Here is a 20677-nt window from a genome sequence, read left to right as displayed (position 1 = left end):
CCCAGGAATGATGCCTCCCAGCTGGGTTCCCTAAGCTGCCTGCACATGTTTGACCAAGTGTGAGCTAAGCTGGGGTGGGTGCCCGGTTGGTTAAACATGAAGTTGCTTATGTGGCCTGAGACCTCTGTGCTGTTAAACCAGGAGCTGCTGGCATGCAGACCTATGCAGCCCATGGGGTACACATAGCACATCTTCTCAAAAAGGCCAATTTTCCTAAGTTTGGGGGTGGGAACCCCTTCTATTTTAAATACTGAAACACAGATAAATTGTGGATTAAAATGAAAAATGGATGATTTTTTTAAAAGGGTGAGACAGACATGATACTTTATGCTAATTGGGCTTTGAGCTGTGCCCCCAAATATTCCTTGTCACCCCTCTTTCATTCCTTGTGTTTCCTCTCTTCTGCATATAGTGTTTTCTATGAAAAAGCTTATTGCTGCACAATTTGGGAAACCTGGGGGTATGTGGAGGTCCAGAGAGAGTCAGAAAGGCTGGTTTGCATCTCCTAAGGGTAGCATGACTGGTAAGAGTCAGATTGCTGCACGGCTGTGCTCGCCATGTGTCATCTGTGATCCTGGACAAATGGTTAGGCTGTCTCAAGCCTCTGTTTCCACTCTGTAAAGTGGGAATAATACCAGTGTCATAGGATTGTTATGGGTTAAATGCTGTGCAATGAAGAGGAGCTGGTGCTGGCTTTGTCTGTGGCTGTGGAAGGGTGGATAAGGAGATGAAGCCTCACCTGCTGCTTCTATTAGTGCCTCTCCTAGCCCTCTATCCTTACTTATTCATGTAGCAAGGTCTCTACATGCTGGAATTCACAGCCTTCTTTTATTGCTGGATCTCTTCTCTCTGCCCTTTGTCTCCCCTTAGATAACTCTAACTCCTCCAGACCTGATATCAAGATGAAAGGAAGGCTGGCTTGGGGTCTGGAGTTGCTGAAGATCTGGAGTACCTGAAGACTACTCCAGAGGACTTTACCTCCAAGGACAAGAAACCCATCTGGTGTGTTGCTCAAGGCTCTCCATAAATGGAAGCATCAGGATGGTAGTGGGCGGAGCACTAGGAGAGGAAATGGGGAAGCAAGGATTTTGAAGGACAGACGAGAGCCAGTATCTTTAATCTCCACCCCCATTCCCATGGGTGCAGCTCTAAACATGTTGCAAGAAAAAGCAGATCCACGTGGACTATGAATACTGGTCAACTGGCAAAATGAGCTTGGTTTGAGTGTTTAAATTAATAGTAATTATTATAATATCATCAGTGACTTAACAATTGATGCCCAGTGAACTGTACATGATTCTCTTGCAGGTATGTGTATTATTAAGTGTTCCAGGTTAGCCACCTTGAAAGTACTGTTATCAGTAGAATGAACATCTGCCCAGCTTCTCGATTTTGAGCTGTTACCTGATCTTCTCACTGTCATCTCACAACCGTACTCCTCTCATCTACCCGTTTTAGAAACAGCTGTAAAATGACCTGGGGGTCTCTCTTCACCTATTCTTGAGAAGCTCAAAGATTTGGAAGGGTGGAGGGGAATGGCCGTCTTAGCTGTGTCCATAAAACAGAGACTTTGAAGGCTGAGGATTGGGACAGAAATGTGCCTTGATGTGTGTGTATGATTTCTCTATTCTTGTCTTCACTTCTTCAGATGTGTTTTGCACCTAACTTCCTTTTTCTCCCCTCCTTCAAACCTGACTTCAAACTCTCTTCATCTAGAAAACTGGCTCTGATTAATCCCATTATTGAACAACCTCTTTTCCCTCCCTCAGCTTTTCTATTCTTTCTACTTTAATTAGTTGGTACTTTTTCCAAAGGAGCGTTATAACTTTTCTCCAACTGTTAAATGTGTCTTCTCCTGTTAGATTGTAAACTGGGGTACAAAGTCCTTCTTCCACCCTATCCCTTTTCTCTACCCATGAAGTGCTCTGCAACTATTTAAACATTAGTTAGAGACTTTGCCATGTATCAAAAGAAACACATTCTGTTGTTGTATTTATTGGTTTTAATTATAAGGCAGTTGGAATGCATTTTAGGATTCTGCATCTCCATAATTCTCTGCCAGCACTTTGCACCTAGTGGACCATTAGTAAGAATAATTTTCCATCCCTGCCTAGCTTCATAATTGTAGACACTTCTGCTGCACAAATGCTGGCAGGGCTCTCATGACTTAATTCTGAAATTGTATTTAGTGGCTGATACACAGAGAAGATTTGGCTATCTCCTCTGGTCTGCAGCTGACATGTGGCATGAGGGAATTTACATACAGTACCATGGTCCAGTTCCCAGCCAAGAATTAAATGCCTGGAGGAGATCAGTTTTTTAAATCTGAAGCAGTACAGCATGAATTATATTTAAGGTAGTTGCTGTTCTGGCTCTTGTATAGTTCTTTCAGCTCCGGGCTAAATCGTAATATCTGAAAACCTTCATGTCTGTTGTATGTTTATAAGAACATCCTTTTCTAAACTTGGGACCATTTACTTTCTGAGAGCAGTGGTACTGCGTGTTAGAACAAAAAGCATACAACAAGCCAAAACCAAAATGTTTGCAGCTTTGTTGCCCTAGTGGGGTAAATTCTTTCCCATAAGAGAGCTGTTCTCTGTGTATTTTATACACTTTCCAAGTAGTTTACACAATCATGGGTTGTATACATTATCTTCGGCCTGCAAACTCGATGTGAGCCTCACCCACTCTTGCCAACCCGACTCCCTTCCCACATCAGCCATTCCATTTCCTCCTACTGCTTCCTGTGCTGTTGACCTAAAATAATAAAAATGTTTGCACTAATATAATAGGGTACCTCCAAAACATAAAGGTCAGTGAAAACTAAACAAAAACCAAGAATAGTTTTAAATACACACCAACTCTATAGAGCAATCTATTAGCTCTAGGACCTTGAGTAAAGCACTTAACCCATTTGAATGTTAGTTAAGTGGAGGTAGTAATATTTGTCCCATCTATCTGATGAGGGCTGTTTTAGTCATATGAGAGAATTTATGTGGTAGCACTTTATAAATATATACTTCTTCTATGAAACTGAAAAGCTCAGCATGTTTGGTTCAAGTCTTGCTGCTTGCTGTTGGCACCATATGCAGTGTTTTATGACTTCTCATGAGTCTGGTCTCCTTACAAACCCTAAATGTGTGGACCCGAGCTGATTTTCATGTCCTGCTTAAACCAGAGAAACTTCTTGCTAATGAGAACTAGCCTAGGTGGCTTTAGTCCAGAATCTAATCACAGTGAAATATATTCTTGATCCATGACTGTATTGTCAACATATCCCATTTGCATAGTATGATCCACTTGAGAGCTGAGTTTTTGGCAATATTTTTTAAATTGTCCTGAATCATGTGTAATTCACACTCACTAACAAACAGCATATGCTTGCATTAATAGCACCCGTCTATTCAACATCATAGTTTTCTAATTGTGTCTGTTATATTAAACTTCTCTTCCAACAAATATAAGTTTTGACTTAAAGTCAGCTCTTTAGTGTATCCCTGGAACAGTGAGATGCCTTTATGTTTTGTCCCCTTAATTGTACAAGCTTGTCTTTATGTAAATTGGCATATTGGGGTGACTTTCTGGTGCCAAGCCATGTCTTGTTTCCACCTCCACCATCTGAAGTCACAAAGTGAGCTGGCTGCTACTTGTTGACTTCCTTTTTCTTCCCCCGTATCGTGCTCCTCTTCCTCTTGTTCCTTCTATTGCCAGTCCTGCCCATGCAAAGCATCACCATGTTTTTCTTTCTTCTTCTAATTTGGATTTCACGTCACACAGGCTTGCTGCAGCCTTCTCGTCACTGTCCAGGTTAGGTTCCCTTCCATTCATTCTCTTTCACTCACCTCTTACCCTACCTGTTTTCTCCCATTAGCCTGTCACACCCAAGCTATCTCTTTAGGCCGTTGGACCTTCTAATAAGATATCATGGCATTAGTCATCCTCTGATCACTTCCTCTCTGCTGCCTTTGAACTTCTGTGATTTTTAAAAATATGGTAAAACTGACTAAATATTCATTGTACATTATGAATGACCATGATCCTTTTCTAGAAGTTCAGATAGATCAGTTAGATGCATGAAAGTCATCCTTTGCAGTGAACCTGGTATTAATGCTTATTCCTCATTTTTTTTTTTTTTTCTGTAACTGAACATTAAAACAAATTTAGGCTGGACACAGTGGCTCATGCCTGTAATCTCAGCACTTTGGGAGGCCAAGGCAGGCAGATCACTTGTGGCCAGGAGTTCAAAACCAGCCTGACCAACACAACGAAACCCCGTCTCTACTAAAAATACAAAATAAGTAGATGGGCGTGGTGATGTGTGCCTGTAATCCCAGCTATTTGGGAGGCTGAGGCATGAGAATCGCTTGAACTCGGGAGGTGGAGGTTGCAGTGAGCTGAGATCACGCCACTGCATTCCAGCCTGGGCAACAGAGTGAGACTGTCTTTAAAAAAAGAAAAAAAAAATCTGTTGTTATTTCTGATATAGATATAGTAAAGTAATACAGGTAAGTGGTATAGGATATTTGGAAAATGTATAAGAATTAAAAAAAAAAAGAACAAATCTGACCTCAGGTGATCCACCCAAGTGCTGGGATTATAGGCGTAAGCTGCCATGCCCAGCCCTTGTTTTTTTTTTGTTTTGTTTTGTTTTTTTGTTTGTTTTTATTATACTTTAAGTTCTAGGGTACATGTGCACAACGTGCAGGTTTGTTACATATGTATACATGTGCCATGTTGGTGTGCTGCACCCATTAACTCGTTATTTACATTAGGTATATCTCCTAATGCTATCCCTCCACCCTGCCCCCAGGAAGGGGGACAGTCCTTGGTTTTTCTTTTGATCTTATTACAACCCTGGCATTCCTCATGTGGTCTAATTTGTCAATATTGAATATTAATTTTTTTTTCTTTTGCTGGACTATATTTGAGATTTTTGGATCTCTGAGAAAAAAGCCTATAATTTTACTTTTTATACATTCAAACAATCTATCTGCTGATTAACAAGGTGTCTATAATAATAGCGACACTCTCAGAAAAGCGACACCCTCAGAAAAGCCTAATGGCTGCTGATGTCATCAAGCATTTACATGCAGGGAGACAGTGGCACTTCAGTTTAGTAGAAAGGTCATGAACTTTGGAACCAGTTGTTTTGAATCCCAATTCTGCCATTTACCTGTTTTTATGATCTTAGAATTACCAAAGACTAAATTGCCTAACCTCTCTGAGTTTGTTTCCCATTAGAAAAACGTATTTTCCAATCAATTCCTATCTTTTTTTTTTTTTTTTTGAGATGGAGTCTCGCTCTGTAGCCCAGGCTGGAGTGCAGTGGCACAATCTGGGCTCACTGCAACCTCCGCCTCCCAGGTCCCATTTAAGCAATTCTCCTGCCTCAGCCTCATGAGTAGCTGGGACTACAGGCTTGTGCCACCATGCCTAGCTAGTTTTTATATTTTTAGTAGAAACGGGGTTTCACCTCATTGGTCAGGCTGGTCTTGAACTCCTGACCTCGTGATCCACCCGCCTCGGCCTTCCAAAGTGCTGGGATTATAGGCATGAGCCACCGTACCCGGCCTTCAATTCCTATCTTAAAGAGGAATGCAGGGACTAAGAAGTAGTATATGCAAAATATGTGATGTAGTAAGTGCACATTAAGTATTAATCCTTTCTGTCTGTGTTTTTTTATTAACACCTCATAAAGAGCTTACATTGATTAGAGGAATAAGTCATGTGCTGTATAATATACAGAAAAAAACCCACTTGTAACCAAGAGATTGTTTTGTTTTCTTGCATGTACCATTGAATCATGTGTGATCTATTTTTTTCATTTTTCCTAATAGTCAAGGGAAAATTAGGCCAAGGCTCACTGTTCTCTTGTCTTCTAAAGCCTCCAACTTTGTAGGAATATCCTCGGCTATTTTACTATTTGGGATGGTTTTTGTGAGGATAGGGACAGGGTGTTAGCAGTGACTTGCTACTCCTTGGGAACAGCCCAGAGGACTGTTGTTATAAGACCTGCTAAGGCCGGGCGCGGTGGCTCACGCTTGTAATCCCAGCACTTTGGGAGGCCGAGGCGGGCGGATCACGAGGTCAGGAGATTGAGACCACGGTGAGACCCCGTCTCTACTAAAAATACAAAAAATTAGCCGGGCGTGGTGGCGGGCACCTGTAGTCCCAGCTACTCGGAGAGGCTGAGGCAGGAGAATGGCGTGAACCCAGGAGGCGGAGCTTGCAGTGAGCCGAGATCGTGCCACTGCACTCCAGCCCGGGCGACAGAGCGAGACTCCGTCTCAAAAAAAAAAAAAAAAAAAAAAAAGACCTGCTAATTCTGCTTAACAGTTGTAAAATATTATTATTCCTATGGGGTATTAAAGTTTATATAAATATCTGGGTCTTTAAACTATTCATTATCTATAGAGAATAGGGAGAATTACTTTAGGATTGGTTCTAAATAACTTGAGACATTTTGCCCTGACCAACAGTTCAAGCATAAAAGGTTCATACCAAGTCATAGGGAGTTGAGTTTCTTTCCCTTCTTCTAAATATAGTAGAACCTTATCCAAACTAAAGATTTTTAAATTACCTTCTGTTGTTGGAGTTAAATTTTTAAAATTGGCCTTGGAAACTTGACACTTCATTCTGTCTTACTGAGATCTGTATGAGGATGGGAGGACAGAGTGTATAGGAGCAGGCAGTGGGCAAATGGAATTTTCTCTGTGCCTACTTGGTAATAAGTAAGAGGTTTGGTTTCCAAACTGTGTCTTGAAATTGTAATTGTCCAAGAAATCCCAAATCTGGGAATCATTGCCTATAATTCTTCCAAATTAAGCAGAGTTCTAGATATACCCCACCCACAAACCCAGTCTGCAGGCCAGCCCTCTGTATATGGGCCTTAACATCTCCATGGGCTGCTTTGGGTTTCTAGATAATGATAAAAGAAATTAGATATTCTTATTCAGATTTACACAGTGGACCAAATGAATTTTTCTCTTGTGTGAAATTTATAAATAATTCATCCATTCTGGAAAGACGTCCTGGGTTTGGAGACCCAGGCTTGGTTTAAAAACAAATGAACAGTCTGGTGCAGTGGCTCACACCTGTAATCCCAGCACTTTGGGAGGCTGAGGTGGGCCTCCCTCAGGAGGTCAGGAGTTCGAGACCTGCCTGGCCAACTTGGTGAAACCCCGTCTCTACTAAAAATACAAAAAAATTTAGCCTGGCATGGTGGCGTGTGCCTGTAGTCCCAGCTACTTGAGAGGCTGAGTCATGAGAGTCGCTTGAACCCAGGAGGCAGAGGTTGCAGTGAGCCAAGATCATGCTATGGCACTCCAGCCTGGGCAACAAGAGCAAGACTCTGTCTCAAAAACAAACAAACAAACAAACAAAACCAACAAGTGTTAAGTAGATGTTTATAAGTATGAAAAAAGTTTGGGGACCTTTGTATGAAAGTGGGATTCAGAAACCCTCTTTCATGTGTAGATCCTGATGCCATGTACATTGAAAGCCTATTTGCAGAAAAGGATAAATTATTTTCGTAAAGCCTAAACTAGCTCTCCATTTTCCTGCATAATTATGACAAGCTTCTTAACTATTCCAGGCCCTAGTGACCTCACTGCAACAAAGAGGGTATTGGCAGCCAATCAGGAACTCTAACTCTTGTTGGTAAACTTGTCTTGTCACTGTTAGTTACCCTCACTTCTCCACCTGGGAAATTCTTCTAATGCCAAACTTGAAGATTTGGGGCTTTGTGTTATTATGGCAGGTGGCCATAGTCACTTACAGCCTTGTCTAACCCGAATATCCTCTGAAGTTGTGTGTTGATTTATAACTTTGGAAGGTTCTTAGAAATATGTCATGGGGGAACAGTTCCAGGGATGATGTGGAAATCAGGCTTTCCATAAAGTTCTCCTGCCCTTAGTATCTTGTGTGACTATTATGAGAGCAGCAAACTTCGTAGGACTAAACTTGTGAGGACACAGCATCTCTGCCTTGAAGCACAAAGTTGAGCACACCATTCAGCAGCCTTTACTGAGCGCCTATTATTTCCTTTGCCCTTGGTAGGGATATAGAAATGGATGAGACTCAAGGGCCTGTGCTCAGTGTCTCATAATTTTAGTGTCTTGATGAAGCCGTGCTTTTAACATGGAAGTGGCAGTCTCTCTCATCGTTTCAGATTCTTTAGAGTGCCTGTGAATACGTATTGGTTTACTAACAACTTTGGCCTAGGGTTTGCCTATGTTTCAAAAGAAAATTCAGTTTAAGGAAGTTTGATTATGTGGTCCTTTAAAGCTTAAGATTAAGCAGTTGTGAAATACTTTTGGAAGCTGGTATGAAGCAGGAATGTACCACGGGTCAAATTTACAGAGGGTATCAGCTTACTTGAAATCTTGGACTTTAGGTTCTCTCATCTTTATATTCCACTCTACCATTCCCACCCCAGTTTTAGTGTCTTGGAATCAGTTCCCTTCCTTCTAGTGTGTTCTTTGATGTATAAATGCCATCTCTGATAACTATTCTTTAAGTTGTGAGAGGGGGCAGATATCCTTTTAGGTATTTTCTTCCAGACAAAAGCAGTTCCCAACTCCTAGAAGATGGTTCAATGAACAATTGAAATGAATTATATATTCAAGTATACTTAGTATTCCTTGTAGAAATTTTGAACCACATAGAATAACAATGTATATTTATAATGCTAAGGCTGGGCACCATGGCTCACCCCTGTAATCCCAGCACTTTGGGAGGCATAAGCTGGAGGACTGTTTGAGCTCAGGGGTAAGTTCAAGGCCAGCATGGGTAACATAGTGAGACCTTGTCTCTACTGAAAATAAATAAAGGTTAAATTTTTAAAAATACAAAATAAATGCTAAATTGTGGGCATATTTTTTTCTTTCTTTCTTTTTTGAGACAGGGTCTTGCTTTGTCACCCAGGCTGGAATACAGTGGCGCGATCACAGTTTGCTGCAGCCTCCACTTCATGGGCTCAAGTAATCCTGCCTCAGCCTTCTGAGTAGCTGGGACTATAGGCTTTCACCACCACACTCAGCCAATTTTTTGTATTTTTTGTAGAGACGGGGCTTCACCATGTTGCCCATGCTAGTCTCAAACTCCTGAACTCAGGGGATTCACTCGCCTTGGCCTCCCAAAGTGGTGGGAGCTACCCTAGCCGGACATATTTCTATGAATTGATAATTCTTGGTTTTCTGCTTTTCCTTAAAGAGAAACACCCTAAATAATACCCTATTACAGAACAGATTCCAAGCCCTGGTTTTGGGGCCTCTTGCCAACCCTCCCTTCAATATATCCCTCAAATCTAAGCATTTCATAATTATGCCAAACTTTCAATTGTCTAATAAAAACTTTGAGAGACCTTTTGAGCCATATTCATCACTTTGTGTTCCATCTCCATAATAAACTGGCACCAAGCAACCACTCAAATATTTGTTGAACAAATAAGTGAATTTTAATACAAAGTGTATGGTGGCCTTGGTGTCTCTGTGTGAAGGTAGCAGGTAGAGAATAGGGAAAATTAAACAGTGACCATGTCAACTCCTTATTGAATTAGGTAGATTTTGGGCTATTGGGCTATTTTTACATTGGATTTTGTACGTATTCTTTGGGAAACAGACTCCTAAAGGATGCTTTCATCTCTAATTTATACTTCTATTTCAAAATGCTCTCTAACAACTTGCTTTCATTCTGCTCCTTGAATCTGTGAATAACCCTTATTGTATAATTTTGATAGAATGCAATTGCTTTGAACTGTCATCTGATGCTGCAAGTGGTATTTTGTGAGTTGCTAATACATCAGAAAGCTGTGTTCTTCACAATGTCCTCATGTTTTTTGTGGTTCACGGCAGCAAGTAAAGATGAACTGTGGAGGTTGCAGTTAATCAAGTTACTTTAAAATGAAAAGAATTTTGAAGCCACTTAAATGACCTGCTTCTTGGGCTTGGCAGTGACAAATCCCTTCCTGGGCCCACTTAGATTTAGCAGCAGGAGGTACTGGGCAAAGAATAAGGGCTGCAATGTTGACAGGCCTTAGTTCCAGCCCTGGCTTTACCATTGACCCAGTAAATAACCATGGGCAGTCCCTTTCCCTTGCTCGACTTTGGTTTCCTCATTTATAGGAAAGAGATAATGCCTATCTCTCAGGGTGATCATGAGAACCACAGAACCACAGAACCACACAGCAACATGTGGAAATGTCCTTTATAGGCAGTAAAGCCACGTCTTCAGTGAATTATTTTATTAGCTCCATGATGGATCTTTAAATGACAGTGTTATTATCCATGCCAGTGGTTCTTTTTTTTTTTTTGAGACGGAGTCTCACTCTGTCGCCCAGGCTGGAGTGCAGTGGCGCAATCTCGGCTCACTGCAAGCTCCGCCTCCTGGGTTCACGCCATTCTCCTGCCTCAGCCTCTCCGAGTAGCTGGGACTACAGGCGCCCGCCACCACACCCGGCTGATTTTTTGTATTTTTAGTAGAGACGGGGTTTAACCTGGTCTTGATCTCCTGACCTCGTGATCCACCCGCCTCGGCCTCCCAAAGTGCTGGGATTACAAGCGTGAGCCACTGCGCCCGGCCAACCAGTGGTTCTTATCAGAAGCCACTACTTAGTAAATATTGAGTAATGCAGAAAGATTTGCAGGCAGTCTTTGTGGCCCAGAAGGATCTGCTTTTGCTGTTAAGATTTTCTCAAATTCCCTAACCTTCCTAGATTTACAATTTGACAGTAGATTATGAAAGGTTTTCTCTCCCATTCAAGGAAGGTGAGGCCGAAGTGTGTGTAGTTAGAAAGTCAGTGGGCCAGGCAGAAGGTCAGAAGGCAAGGAATGGATATGTACAAGGAAGTGCCATGAGGGTACACATTTTTTATACTTATTACCCTGTGTCTGGTGCTTTGACTCATGTGTGGCACATAGAACCTACGAATTGAACATTAGTTAAGTCCACGGAATGGTCCTATCTTTGCTCCATTAATGATCATACTCTTATGGAGTGTAAATAAATAAAATTACCCCACAGAGATATTTTGGAGCCCTTTTGGAGCCTTTCCCGACAAGATATTTTATTTTTTCGTCATATATTTTTACAGAGCATGCAGCCTGTGCAGGGAGGTGTGCTGGGCACCATGAGGACACAAATATGTCTTCTAGGAGTTTACTGTTAACCAAAGCAGGATAGGAGGGCATTTTGAGCTGAGACGATTAGGAAGACTTTGGGAAGAAAAGGGCCCACTGGGTCAAGCCTGGAAGATAGGTAGGATCCCACTAGATGGGGTCAGTATGTTGCAATTGCAATTTGAAGCTTTGTGGGTGTGTATTTTAATTCACACATTAAGTAAAATCTCTTATTTGGACATGGTGATAACAGAGTTTGGGAGCCCCTCAGCAGCTGTCCTGGGCTGGTGCAATCTTGCATGGTTTGTGGAGGCAGTTGTGGGCAGAGGCTGAGGGACCAGGTTCTGCTGGGGCTTCTTTCTCCTGCTGGGGGGTTGGTTGAGGCTGGAAGGGTGCAGCAGCATAAGAAAGATGAGGAGAGCACCGCCTTTTTAATGTGACCCCAGTGCCCACTCTTCCAAGTTGGGGATAGTGTGACGAGCACATAGGCTCCCACTAGGAGTTTTATTTTGGATCCAGACCTTAGTGTTTCTGAAGTACTGTAAAATGAAAATATCCTGTCAGAAATGGGAAAGTCTTTAAGCTGAAATTAAAAAGAGAAACTGGAAATCATGAGGTATCTTGGGGATTAACTGTTCAGAACAGTAGAGATGGAGGATTAGGTGATGGTATGTGAGTGTGGCAGGTATCATTTAAGAAAACACAGGAAAAGAAATATAATTTTTTTTGAGACAGAGTCTCATACTGTCACCTAGGCTGAGTGCAGTGGTGCTATCTCAGCTCACTGCAACCTCTACCTCCTGTGTTGAAGCGATTCTGCTGCCTGAGCCTCCTGAGTAGCTGGGCTTACAGGTGGGCACCACCACGCCTGGCTAATTTTTGTATTTTTAGTAGAGATGGGGTTTCACCATGTTGCCCAGGCTGGTCTCGAACTCCTGACTCAAGTAATCCGCCTGCCTCGACCTCCCAATGTGCTGGGATTACAGGCGTGAGCCACCGTGCCTGGCCTAAAAATTATAATTTTTAAAGTCTATTCATTATGCAGTAATGATGAGCTCACTTAGTGAGGATTCACTGGAAGGTAGTTTTTCTGAACACGTAGAGTGCTATCTATGTGCAAGGAGCCCTGACAAATTCACGGGAGACATGATGATGATCAAAACCTTCCTCTAAGGATCCCCTAGTTTGGAGAGGCAGACAGACTGATTTACAGTCGGGGGGCTTTTCTGATGAGTGATGTAATAAAAATGTGAACTAAAGTGCCAAGGAGAGACAATGGATTTACATTCAGAGATCCATGGAATTTTGCCTGAGATGATGTGAAAGCCACCACCTGCAGAAGGTGGGAGAATGGCTTCCAGGCAGAGAGAAGGGTGGAGAAGGGTGGAGAAGGGTGGAGAAGGGTGGAGCAGAAGCGCTGGAGGGAGTGGTGTGGTCCTGGAACACGGTGCTGCCTGGCAGATCTGGCTAAAGTGTGAGCTTCCTGGATGGGGGGAGATGAAAAGTCCTCTAGAACCTTGTTCTGTAGGAAATAGGGGAGCCATCAAAAGTTTTGAGAGGGGGAGTAATAAGGAATATGCGTCTGTTGGCCATGGGGAGAATGAGTGGAAGAGGGGTAGTGGCTGAGTGACTAGACCTGTTCTGAGAGTTTATGGGAGAGACATTAAGACCCGGACTCTCGCAGTGGAGGTGCAGAGGAAGATTGAGAGCTTCTGTACTTTTCTGAAATGTGAGAGCTCAGTTTTAAAGTTTAGATTGGACTGAGTTTATTAAAGAAAAAGAAAATGTTTTTGACAGATGTCAATCTTTGTTGACACCCGTTGGTATCAATGCTGTGGGGTGAGGTGTCCATGTTCAAGGAATGGAACCACAATGGAAAATTGGGAGTGGTAGGAAGGGGGATGGGACAAGGATGAGGACATTCGTAGAAGCTGCTGCCCCTTTGCACACTGCCTTTTTTTTTTTTTTTCTGAGACTGAGTCTAACTCTATCACCCAGGCTGAAGTACAGTGGCGCAATCTTGGCTCACTGCAACCTCCACCTCCCAGGTTCAAGTGATTCTCCTGATTCTCTTGCCTCAGCCTCCCAAGTAGCTGGGACTACAGGTGCCTGCCACCACACCCGGCTAATTTTTTGTAGTAGAGACGGGGGTTTCATCGTGTTGGCCAGGATGGTCTTGATCTCCTGATCTTGTGATCCACCCACTTCAGCCTCCCAAAGTGCTGTGACTACAGGCGTGAGCCACCGCACCTGGCCTTGATTCACTTGTTAGAAATAATACTGTAAAAATAAAAAAACTAGCCAAGTGTGGTGGCGTGTGCCTGTAGTCCCAGCTACTCGGGAGGCTGAGGTGAGAAGATTGCCTGAGCCCAGGAAGCTGAGGTTGCAGTAAGTCATGATGGCACCACTGCACTCCAGCCTGGGTGACATTGCCAGTTCCTGTCTCAAAAAAATAAAAATAAAAATAAAGGAAAAGAAATAATATTGTAAAATCCGAATCTCTCTCTCTTTGCCTGCTGTTTCAATAGTCCTGTCTCTGAACGTTAAATGTTGAGCTGCATATGATTTTTTTCTAATTGATTGTCTCGGGTGTTTAATAAAGACTGCCTTTGTAAATCACATGTTGTTATCCTCTATTTCTAGCTATTGTGGACGATGAAAGGCTCTCTGCAGAGGAGATGGATGAAAGGAGGCGGCAGAACATTGCTTACGAATATTTGTGCCACTTAGAGGAAGCCAAAAGGTAAGATCCAGACTTAGTCTATTTGTGCACCATCTCTTGGAGATAAGCTTTGTGATAAAGCTTTGTGATAGTGCCAGAACTCTCTGGGATGACCAGAGAGTTCTGAAATGGGCCAGCAATTCTAAATAGTTGTCATAGTTGGAGGTGGCCAGGGAGAGATTCTTGCCTGCACTCAGTGATTTAGATTTGGCCAAAACTCCCATGCCAGGAGACCAGTGGGCTAGGGGTGACCCCTCCACACTCCGCTCCACCCCTGAGTCACAGCTGGGTGCACATCACACGCCTGTGCATATGCTACGTAGTTCTAATAACTCATTTGCAGTCTTGTTGGCAGCAGGGTAATGGGAGAAGAAGCATCTGTTTCTTGCAAATGGTTGGGCAGAGTTGAGAAAAAGTTGATGCCACAGCCAAAGTTGAGGCACTGGGAGGAAGGCAACTATTCCTTTCCCTTCCTCGGAGCCTCCCGGGAAATCACTGGGCCAACTGCAGATTGTTTCAAATTCTTCATCTCACTGGCTTGAATGTAGAGGAGCAACAATGACTTAAATCAACTTCCTTTTCCCCAGAGCTTCCTTGGGTCTTTTCCCCACTCCCAGCCCAAAGATGATAAATGCCCAGCAGGACAGTGGCATATCAGACTGAAGTCCATCAGTCCCTAAGTAGGTTTATGACAGCAATCTCCTCTTTAAACCATGGGTGTGTGGCCACTTAGGGTGTATTGTCTCTAAAATCACATTGACTCTTTTAGACTTTTTAGATTAAATAAATGTTGCGTTCTCCAAGGAGAAAGTGAAGATAAAGAGTCCTAAGTGCAAATACTTTCCTCATGAGAGGAATCAAGAGAAATTTATCCTTTGTGGGGCAAATACTACAGAGTTCATACACCATGAGTTAGATTTTGATTGAATGCTTTATGCCATGATGGAGCGACAGTATTGTTCTCTGGACAAAGATATGTTCCAGCCCTCTTAGCTATATAGAAATAAATATTTGGTAAAATGGTCACTGGTGTTAATTATCTCTGATCACCGATAAATGGCTATCTACAGAACTAGAATGATGAGGTTTTTACAGTATTTTGGTGACACATGCCCTAATTTGACATCAAAATTGCTTTCAAGGAGTTTCTCAGAGTTGTTTAATATTTTAATAGTGTCACGTAACTTTCTTTAGGCTCTAAAAACCAAGTTTTAAAGATTGTTTAACATGTCTGTGAAGTCTACAGTTAGGTTGCAGGATGCTAGCGATTCACTATCAGTCTAAGATCATTAAGAACATGCTTTTAGTCAAGTTGTTGCAAAAAAGTTAGATAAGGAGATTAATTCATAGGCATTGAAAAGAAGTGGTCCCAACCACTCCTGAGGCTAAGGTGGGAGGGTCGCTTGAGCCTGGGAGGTGGAGGCTGCAGTGAGCTGAGATCTGGCTGCTGCACTCCAGCCTGGGTGGCAGAGTGAGACGCTGTCTTAAAAAGAAAAAGAAAAAAAAAGAAAGGAAAAGAAAGAAAAATAAAAGAAAAAAATATACTTTCAGTGAATAAGTTCAAGGAGATGGTAGAAAAACTTACTCTTCTATTGATACTCACTTTACGTTCTGTTTTTGCCTCCTGTTTTTAACAAGTGGGAAGGGGTGTCATGTAGGGGAAAATGATACGTGATTGGGAGTTGGTTTACCTAACTTCCTGGTCCCAGCTCCACCACTTACACAAGCAGCTTGACCTTCCACAGACCATTTAACCTGTGGGAAGTTCAATTTGTCCCCTCTGTAAATGAGACAATAAAGATGATGTTACTTATTGCCCTACTTATTCATGGATTCACGGATTTTTAAAAAATCATTTAAAGAAGGTGAAAGTATTCTGTAAGCTATAGTGCCAGTCAGGTTTATGGTGATAACATAAGCAAAGTTTTCTTCTCAGTGTATTGAAATGGTATAAATGTAGCTTGAAAGCTTGTCATCTTCTCTAGTATTTTTGAAATTCTGTAGTTGAATTTCGTTTCAGAAAGTCAGCATAATGATTATTTCAGATTCTTTGAGGAAAACTTCCCTTGGAATAGTTTCATGAAAATAATTATCAAAATGTACAATTTTTCCTCTAAGATGGCTTTTCATAAATTTATTTGATAAGAGTCTATTAGATGTAGTATATATTTATGAATCTTTTATTAAGACACAAATACATTTTTTTTCTTTTTTCTTTTTTTTTTTCTGAGATGGAGTCTCATTCTGTCACCCAGGCTAGAGTGCAGTGGTAGGATCTCAGCTCACTGCAACCTCCGCCTCCTGGGTTCAAGTGATTCTCCTGCCTCAGCCTCCCAAGTAGCTGAGATTACAGACGCTCACCAGTACACCTGGCTAATTTTTTTATTTTTTAGTAGATATGGGGTTTTACCATGTTGGCCAGGCTGGTCTCGAACTCCTGACCTCAAGTGATCCGCCCACCTTGGCTCCCAAAGTGCTGGGATGACAGGCGTGAGCCACTGCACTCAGCCAAGACACAAATACTTTGAAAGAAGCTGATTTTTGGTCATGGATTATATAAAAATTTGTGGCTACTACTAGACATATAGTTGTGCTGATTTAAGAAAACATAGTGTACAGAAAACTCATGGTCTTGAATGCAAGAAATACAGGAAAGGGTGAATGTCTTTCTTGAAAAGATGAGAGGATTTATTGCATGATTCTTTTAAAGTATTAGTACCTTTGGAATTTGTGATATTGGGTTTATTATAATGCACATATGTGTGTTCACATGAGTGGAGTTGGCTTAGAATATTGAGTTTCTACTAAATTGTATGCTTGTACTGTATATATTCATCTAGGAATTGTTTCTTGTTTCTGATTTCAGTTGAAATGACTTTATTGCATTTTAATTAAAAATGTATTGGTTCTGTCTTTGCACCTGTTTTTCTTTCTGAAGGTGAGAATTGGAAGGTATCTAGTTTGTATATCCTGTAACTTAGGATTTTTACAAATTGAGAATTATAATATTCCAGTATATCTTTAATTTTGGTTTTATTAATTTCAAAAGTCTGTAATAAATCAGGCCATTGAAAAGTTCTTTATTCAGAGGGGACATCATTACCAACATTACAGAAATACAAAGGATTATAAAGGAATACTATAAACAATTACATGCCAATGAAAACTTAGAGGAAATTGACAAATTTCTAGAATGACAAACTACTAAAACTGACTCAATAAGAGACTTAAACATCTGAAAAAAACTAACATAACCGGAATGAGACTTATAATAAGTGAAGAGACTGACTTAGAAATCAGAAAACTTCCCACAAACCCAGATAACTTCACAGTAGAATTCTGCCAAATGTTTAAAGAAGGATTAAGAGCAGTCCTTGCAAACTCTTCCAAAAAATACGAAAAGAGAAAACATTTTCCAATTCATTCTTCTGAGGCCTACGTTACCCTAATACCAAAACCAGATAGCCATCTCAAGAAAACCAAAGACCCATATCTCTTACGAATACAAATGCAAAAATCCTTAACAAAATACTAGCAAATCAAATCCAGCAACATATAAAATGTATTTAATACCATCGAGTGAGATTTATCCTAGGAAGCAAGCTTGGTTTAAGACCTGAAAATCAGTATCATAGACCATATTAATGGAGGAAAGGACAGAAGCCACATGATCATCTCAATATATGCAGGAGAAGCATTTGATAAAATCCAGCCCCCTTTCTTGACTTAAAACGTTCAACAAACTAGGAATAGAAGAGAATTTCAACCTGATAAAGGACATCGATGAAAAACCTACAAGTAACACCATACTCAATGGTGAAATACAGGAATAAGGATGTTTTTTCTTACCACTTCTGTTTAACATTGTACTGGAGATTTTAGCCAGGCAGTTAGGCAAGAAAAATAAACAAAAGGCATCCAGGTTAGAAAGGAAGACGTGAAACTATTTCTAAGTGATGTTATCTGGTTTATAGAAAATCCATAGGAATCTACTAAAAAACAGAACAGAAGAAAACACTAAAAAAAACCCCACCACAATGAGTCCATCATGGTTGTAGGATACTAGGGGAGTGTGTAAAAATTGCATTTCTTGACACTAGCAATAAGCAATCTGAAAATGAAAAGCAATCTGAAAATGAAGAAAGCAATTCAATATACGATAGCATTAAAAACAATAAAATTCTTAGGAATAAAATTAACAAAAGAAGTACAAGAATTGAACACTGAAAACTACAACACACTGAAAATTTTAAAACTCTTAAATAGATAGAAAGACATCTCATGTTCATGGATTGGAAAACAGCATTAAGAAAACAACGGTCCCAAATTGATTTATAGATTCAATACAATTTCTAGAAATATCCCAGCTGCCTTCTTTTTTTTAATGGAGAAATTGAAAAGCTGATTCTAAAATGTATATGGTGGCCAGGCCTGGTGGCTCATGCTTATCTTCCAGCACTTTGGGAGGCTGAGATGGGAGTATTGCTTGAGGCCAGGAATTTGAGACCAGCCTAGGTAATGTAGCGAAACCCTGTCTCTGCAAAAAACAATTTTTTTAATTAGCTAGATGTGGTGGCATGCACCAGTAGACCTAGCTACTCTGGAGGCTGAGGCATGAAGATCACTCAGGAGGCTGAGGATGCAGTGAGTTACGATCACGCCACTGCACTCCAGCCTGGGTGACAGAGCAAGACCTTGTCTCAAAAACAAGAACAAAAGCGGCCGGGCGAGGTGGCTCACGCTTTTAATCCCAGCACTTTGGGAGGCCGAGGCGGGCGGATCACGAGGTCAGGAGATCGAGACCACGGTGAAACCCCGTCTCTACTAAAAATACAAAAAATTAGCCGGGCGTTGTGGCGGGCGCCTGTAGTCCCAGCTACTCGGAGAGGCTGAGGCAGGAGAATGGCGTGAACCCGGGAGGCGGAGCTTGCAGTGAGCCGAGATTGCGCCACTGCACTCCAGCCTGGGCGACAGAGCGAGACTCCAACTCAAAAACAAAAACAAAAACAAAAGTAAAGTTTATATGGAGATGTAAGGAATGCAGAATAGTCATAAGCATCTAGAAAAAGAAACGCAAAGTTGGAGGACTCATTTTTCAATTTCAAAACGTACTTACAAAGCCCACAGTAATTGAGACAGTGTGGTACTGGCATACGGATATGCATATAGATCAATAGAGTAGATCTGAGAGTCTAGAAATAAACCCTAACACTTCTGGTAAACTGATTTTCATCAGCAGAATAAAGGCAATTCACTGGGAGTGAGAGAAGATGCCCTTTTCAACAAAGGATGCTGACTACTGAGTGTCTACATACATAAAAATGAATTTGGACCTCTGCCTCACACCATATACAAACATTTTCTTAAAATGGATTATTAACCTAAATGTGAGAGCCAGAACTGTAAATCTCTCCAGAAGAAAACAGGAGTAAATCTTTGTAACCTTGGGTGTTAGGCATTGGTTTCTGAGCTATGACACCAAAGCACAACCAATAAAAGAAAAACAGATAAATTAGACATCATAAAAACTGAAACCTTTTTTGATTCAAGAGATACCATCAAGAAAGTGAAAAGACAAATCATGTATCTGATAAAGGTTACATGTATTCAGAATATACAAAGGGTTCTTAGTCGGGTGAGGTGGCTCACACCTGTAATCCCAGCACTTTGGGAGGCTAAGGCCAGCAGATCACTTGAGCCCAGGAGATCGAGACCAGCCTGGGCAACATGGTGAAACCCCATCTCTACAAAAAAATAGAAAAATTAGCTGGATGTGGTGGCACATGCCTGTAGTCCCAGCTACTCTGGAGGCTGAAGTGGGAGAATTGCTTGAGCCTGGGAGGTGGAAGTTGCAGTGAGCCAAGATCACACTGCACTCTACTCTAGCCTGGGTGACAGAGCAAGACTGTCTCAAAAAAAATAAAAATAAAAAAATACAAAAGCACTTTTAAATTCTACATAAAGAGTTAATAGCCTAATTTTAAAATGGGCAAAAGTTCTGAATAGACATGTCTCCAAAGAAGATACACAAGTGATCAATAAGCATATGACAAGGTAGTCAACATCATTAGTCATCAGGGAAATACAAATGAAAACCACGATGAGATGTTACTTCATACCCACCAGGGTAGCTATAATCAAAGATGGACGATAACAAATATTAGTGAGGATGTAGAGAGATCAAAACTCATACATTGCTGAATAGATTGTAAAATGGTGCAGCTACTTTAGAAAATAGTCTGGCAGCTCTTTAAAAAATTAAACATAGAGTTACCATATGACCCAAAAATTATCCTCCCAGGTATATACGTATGAAAATTGAAAATCTATGCCCATACAAAAACTTGTACTCAAATGTTCACAGAATCATTATTTATAACGACAAAAAGCAGAAACAATCCAAATGTCTACCCACTGTTAAATGGTGATGTATCATACAATGACATATTTTTCAGCTATAAAAAAGAATGAAGTACTGATACATAGTACAACAAGGATGAACGTTAAAAAAATGTTGAGTGAAAGAAGCTAGACACAAAAGGCCACATATTATATGAAATGTCCAGAATAGACAAATCCATAGAGACAAAGTAGATTAGTGATTGCCAGGGCCTAGGGGAAGAAGAGAAATGCTGGGTAACTGCTACTGGGTATGGGATTTCTTTTTGGGCTGATAAAAATATTCTAAAATTGATTGTGGTGATGGTTGCACAACTCAGTATACTGAGAACCACTGAGTTGTTTACTTTAAAAGGGAGAATTGTATGGTATGTAAGTTGTATCTCAATAAAGCTGTTTATTAAAGATAATTTCCTTACACTGGCTTAGAGAGGTCCTT

General features: G+C 41.1%; 1 protein-coding gene across 1 annotated transcript in view; it reads left to right on the top strand.

Moving 5' to 3' along the window:
* IQGAP2 (IQ motif containing GTPase activating protein 2) overlaps window positions 1-20677 on the top strand; it is a 313423-nt gene that overhangs the window by 48797 nt on the left and 243949 nt on the right. Inside the window, exon 2 of the mRNA XM_032157013.2 lies at window positions 13761-13860. Coding sequence (XP_032012904.1) covers window positions 13761-13860 — 100 coding nt within the window. The remainder of the gene's footprint in view (window positions 1-13760; window positions 13861-20677) is intronic.

The sequence above is a fragment of the Hylobates moloch genome, unplaced genomic scaffold (assembly GCF_009828535.3).
Source record: "Hylobates moloch isolate HMO894 unplaced genomic scaffold, HMol_V3 SCAFFOLD_6, whole genome shotgun sequence".
NCBI classification, from domain to species: Eukaryota; Metazoa; Chordata; class Mammalia; order Primates; family Hylobatidae; genus Hylobates; species Hylobates moloch.
Note: the sequence above shows the minus strand (reverse complement) of the source record. Positions and strands in the feature narration are given on the sequence as shown.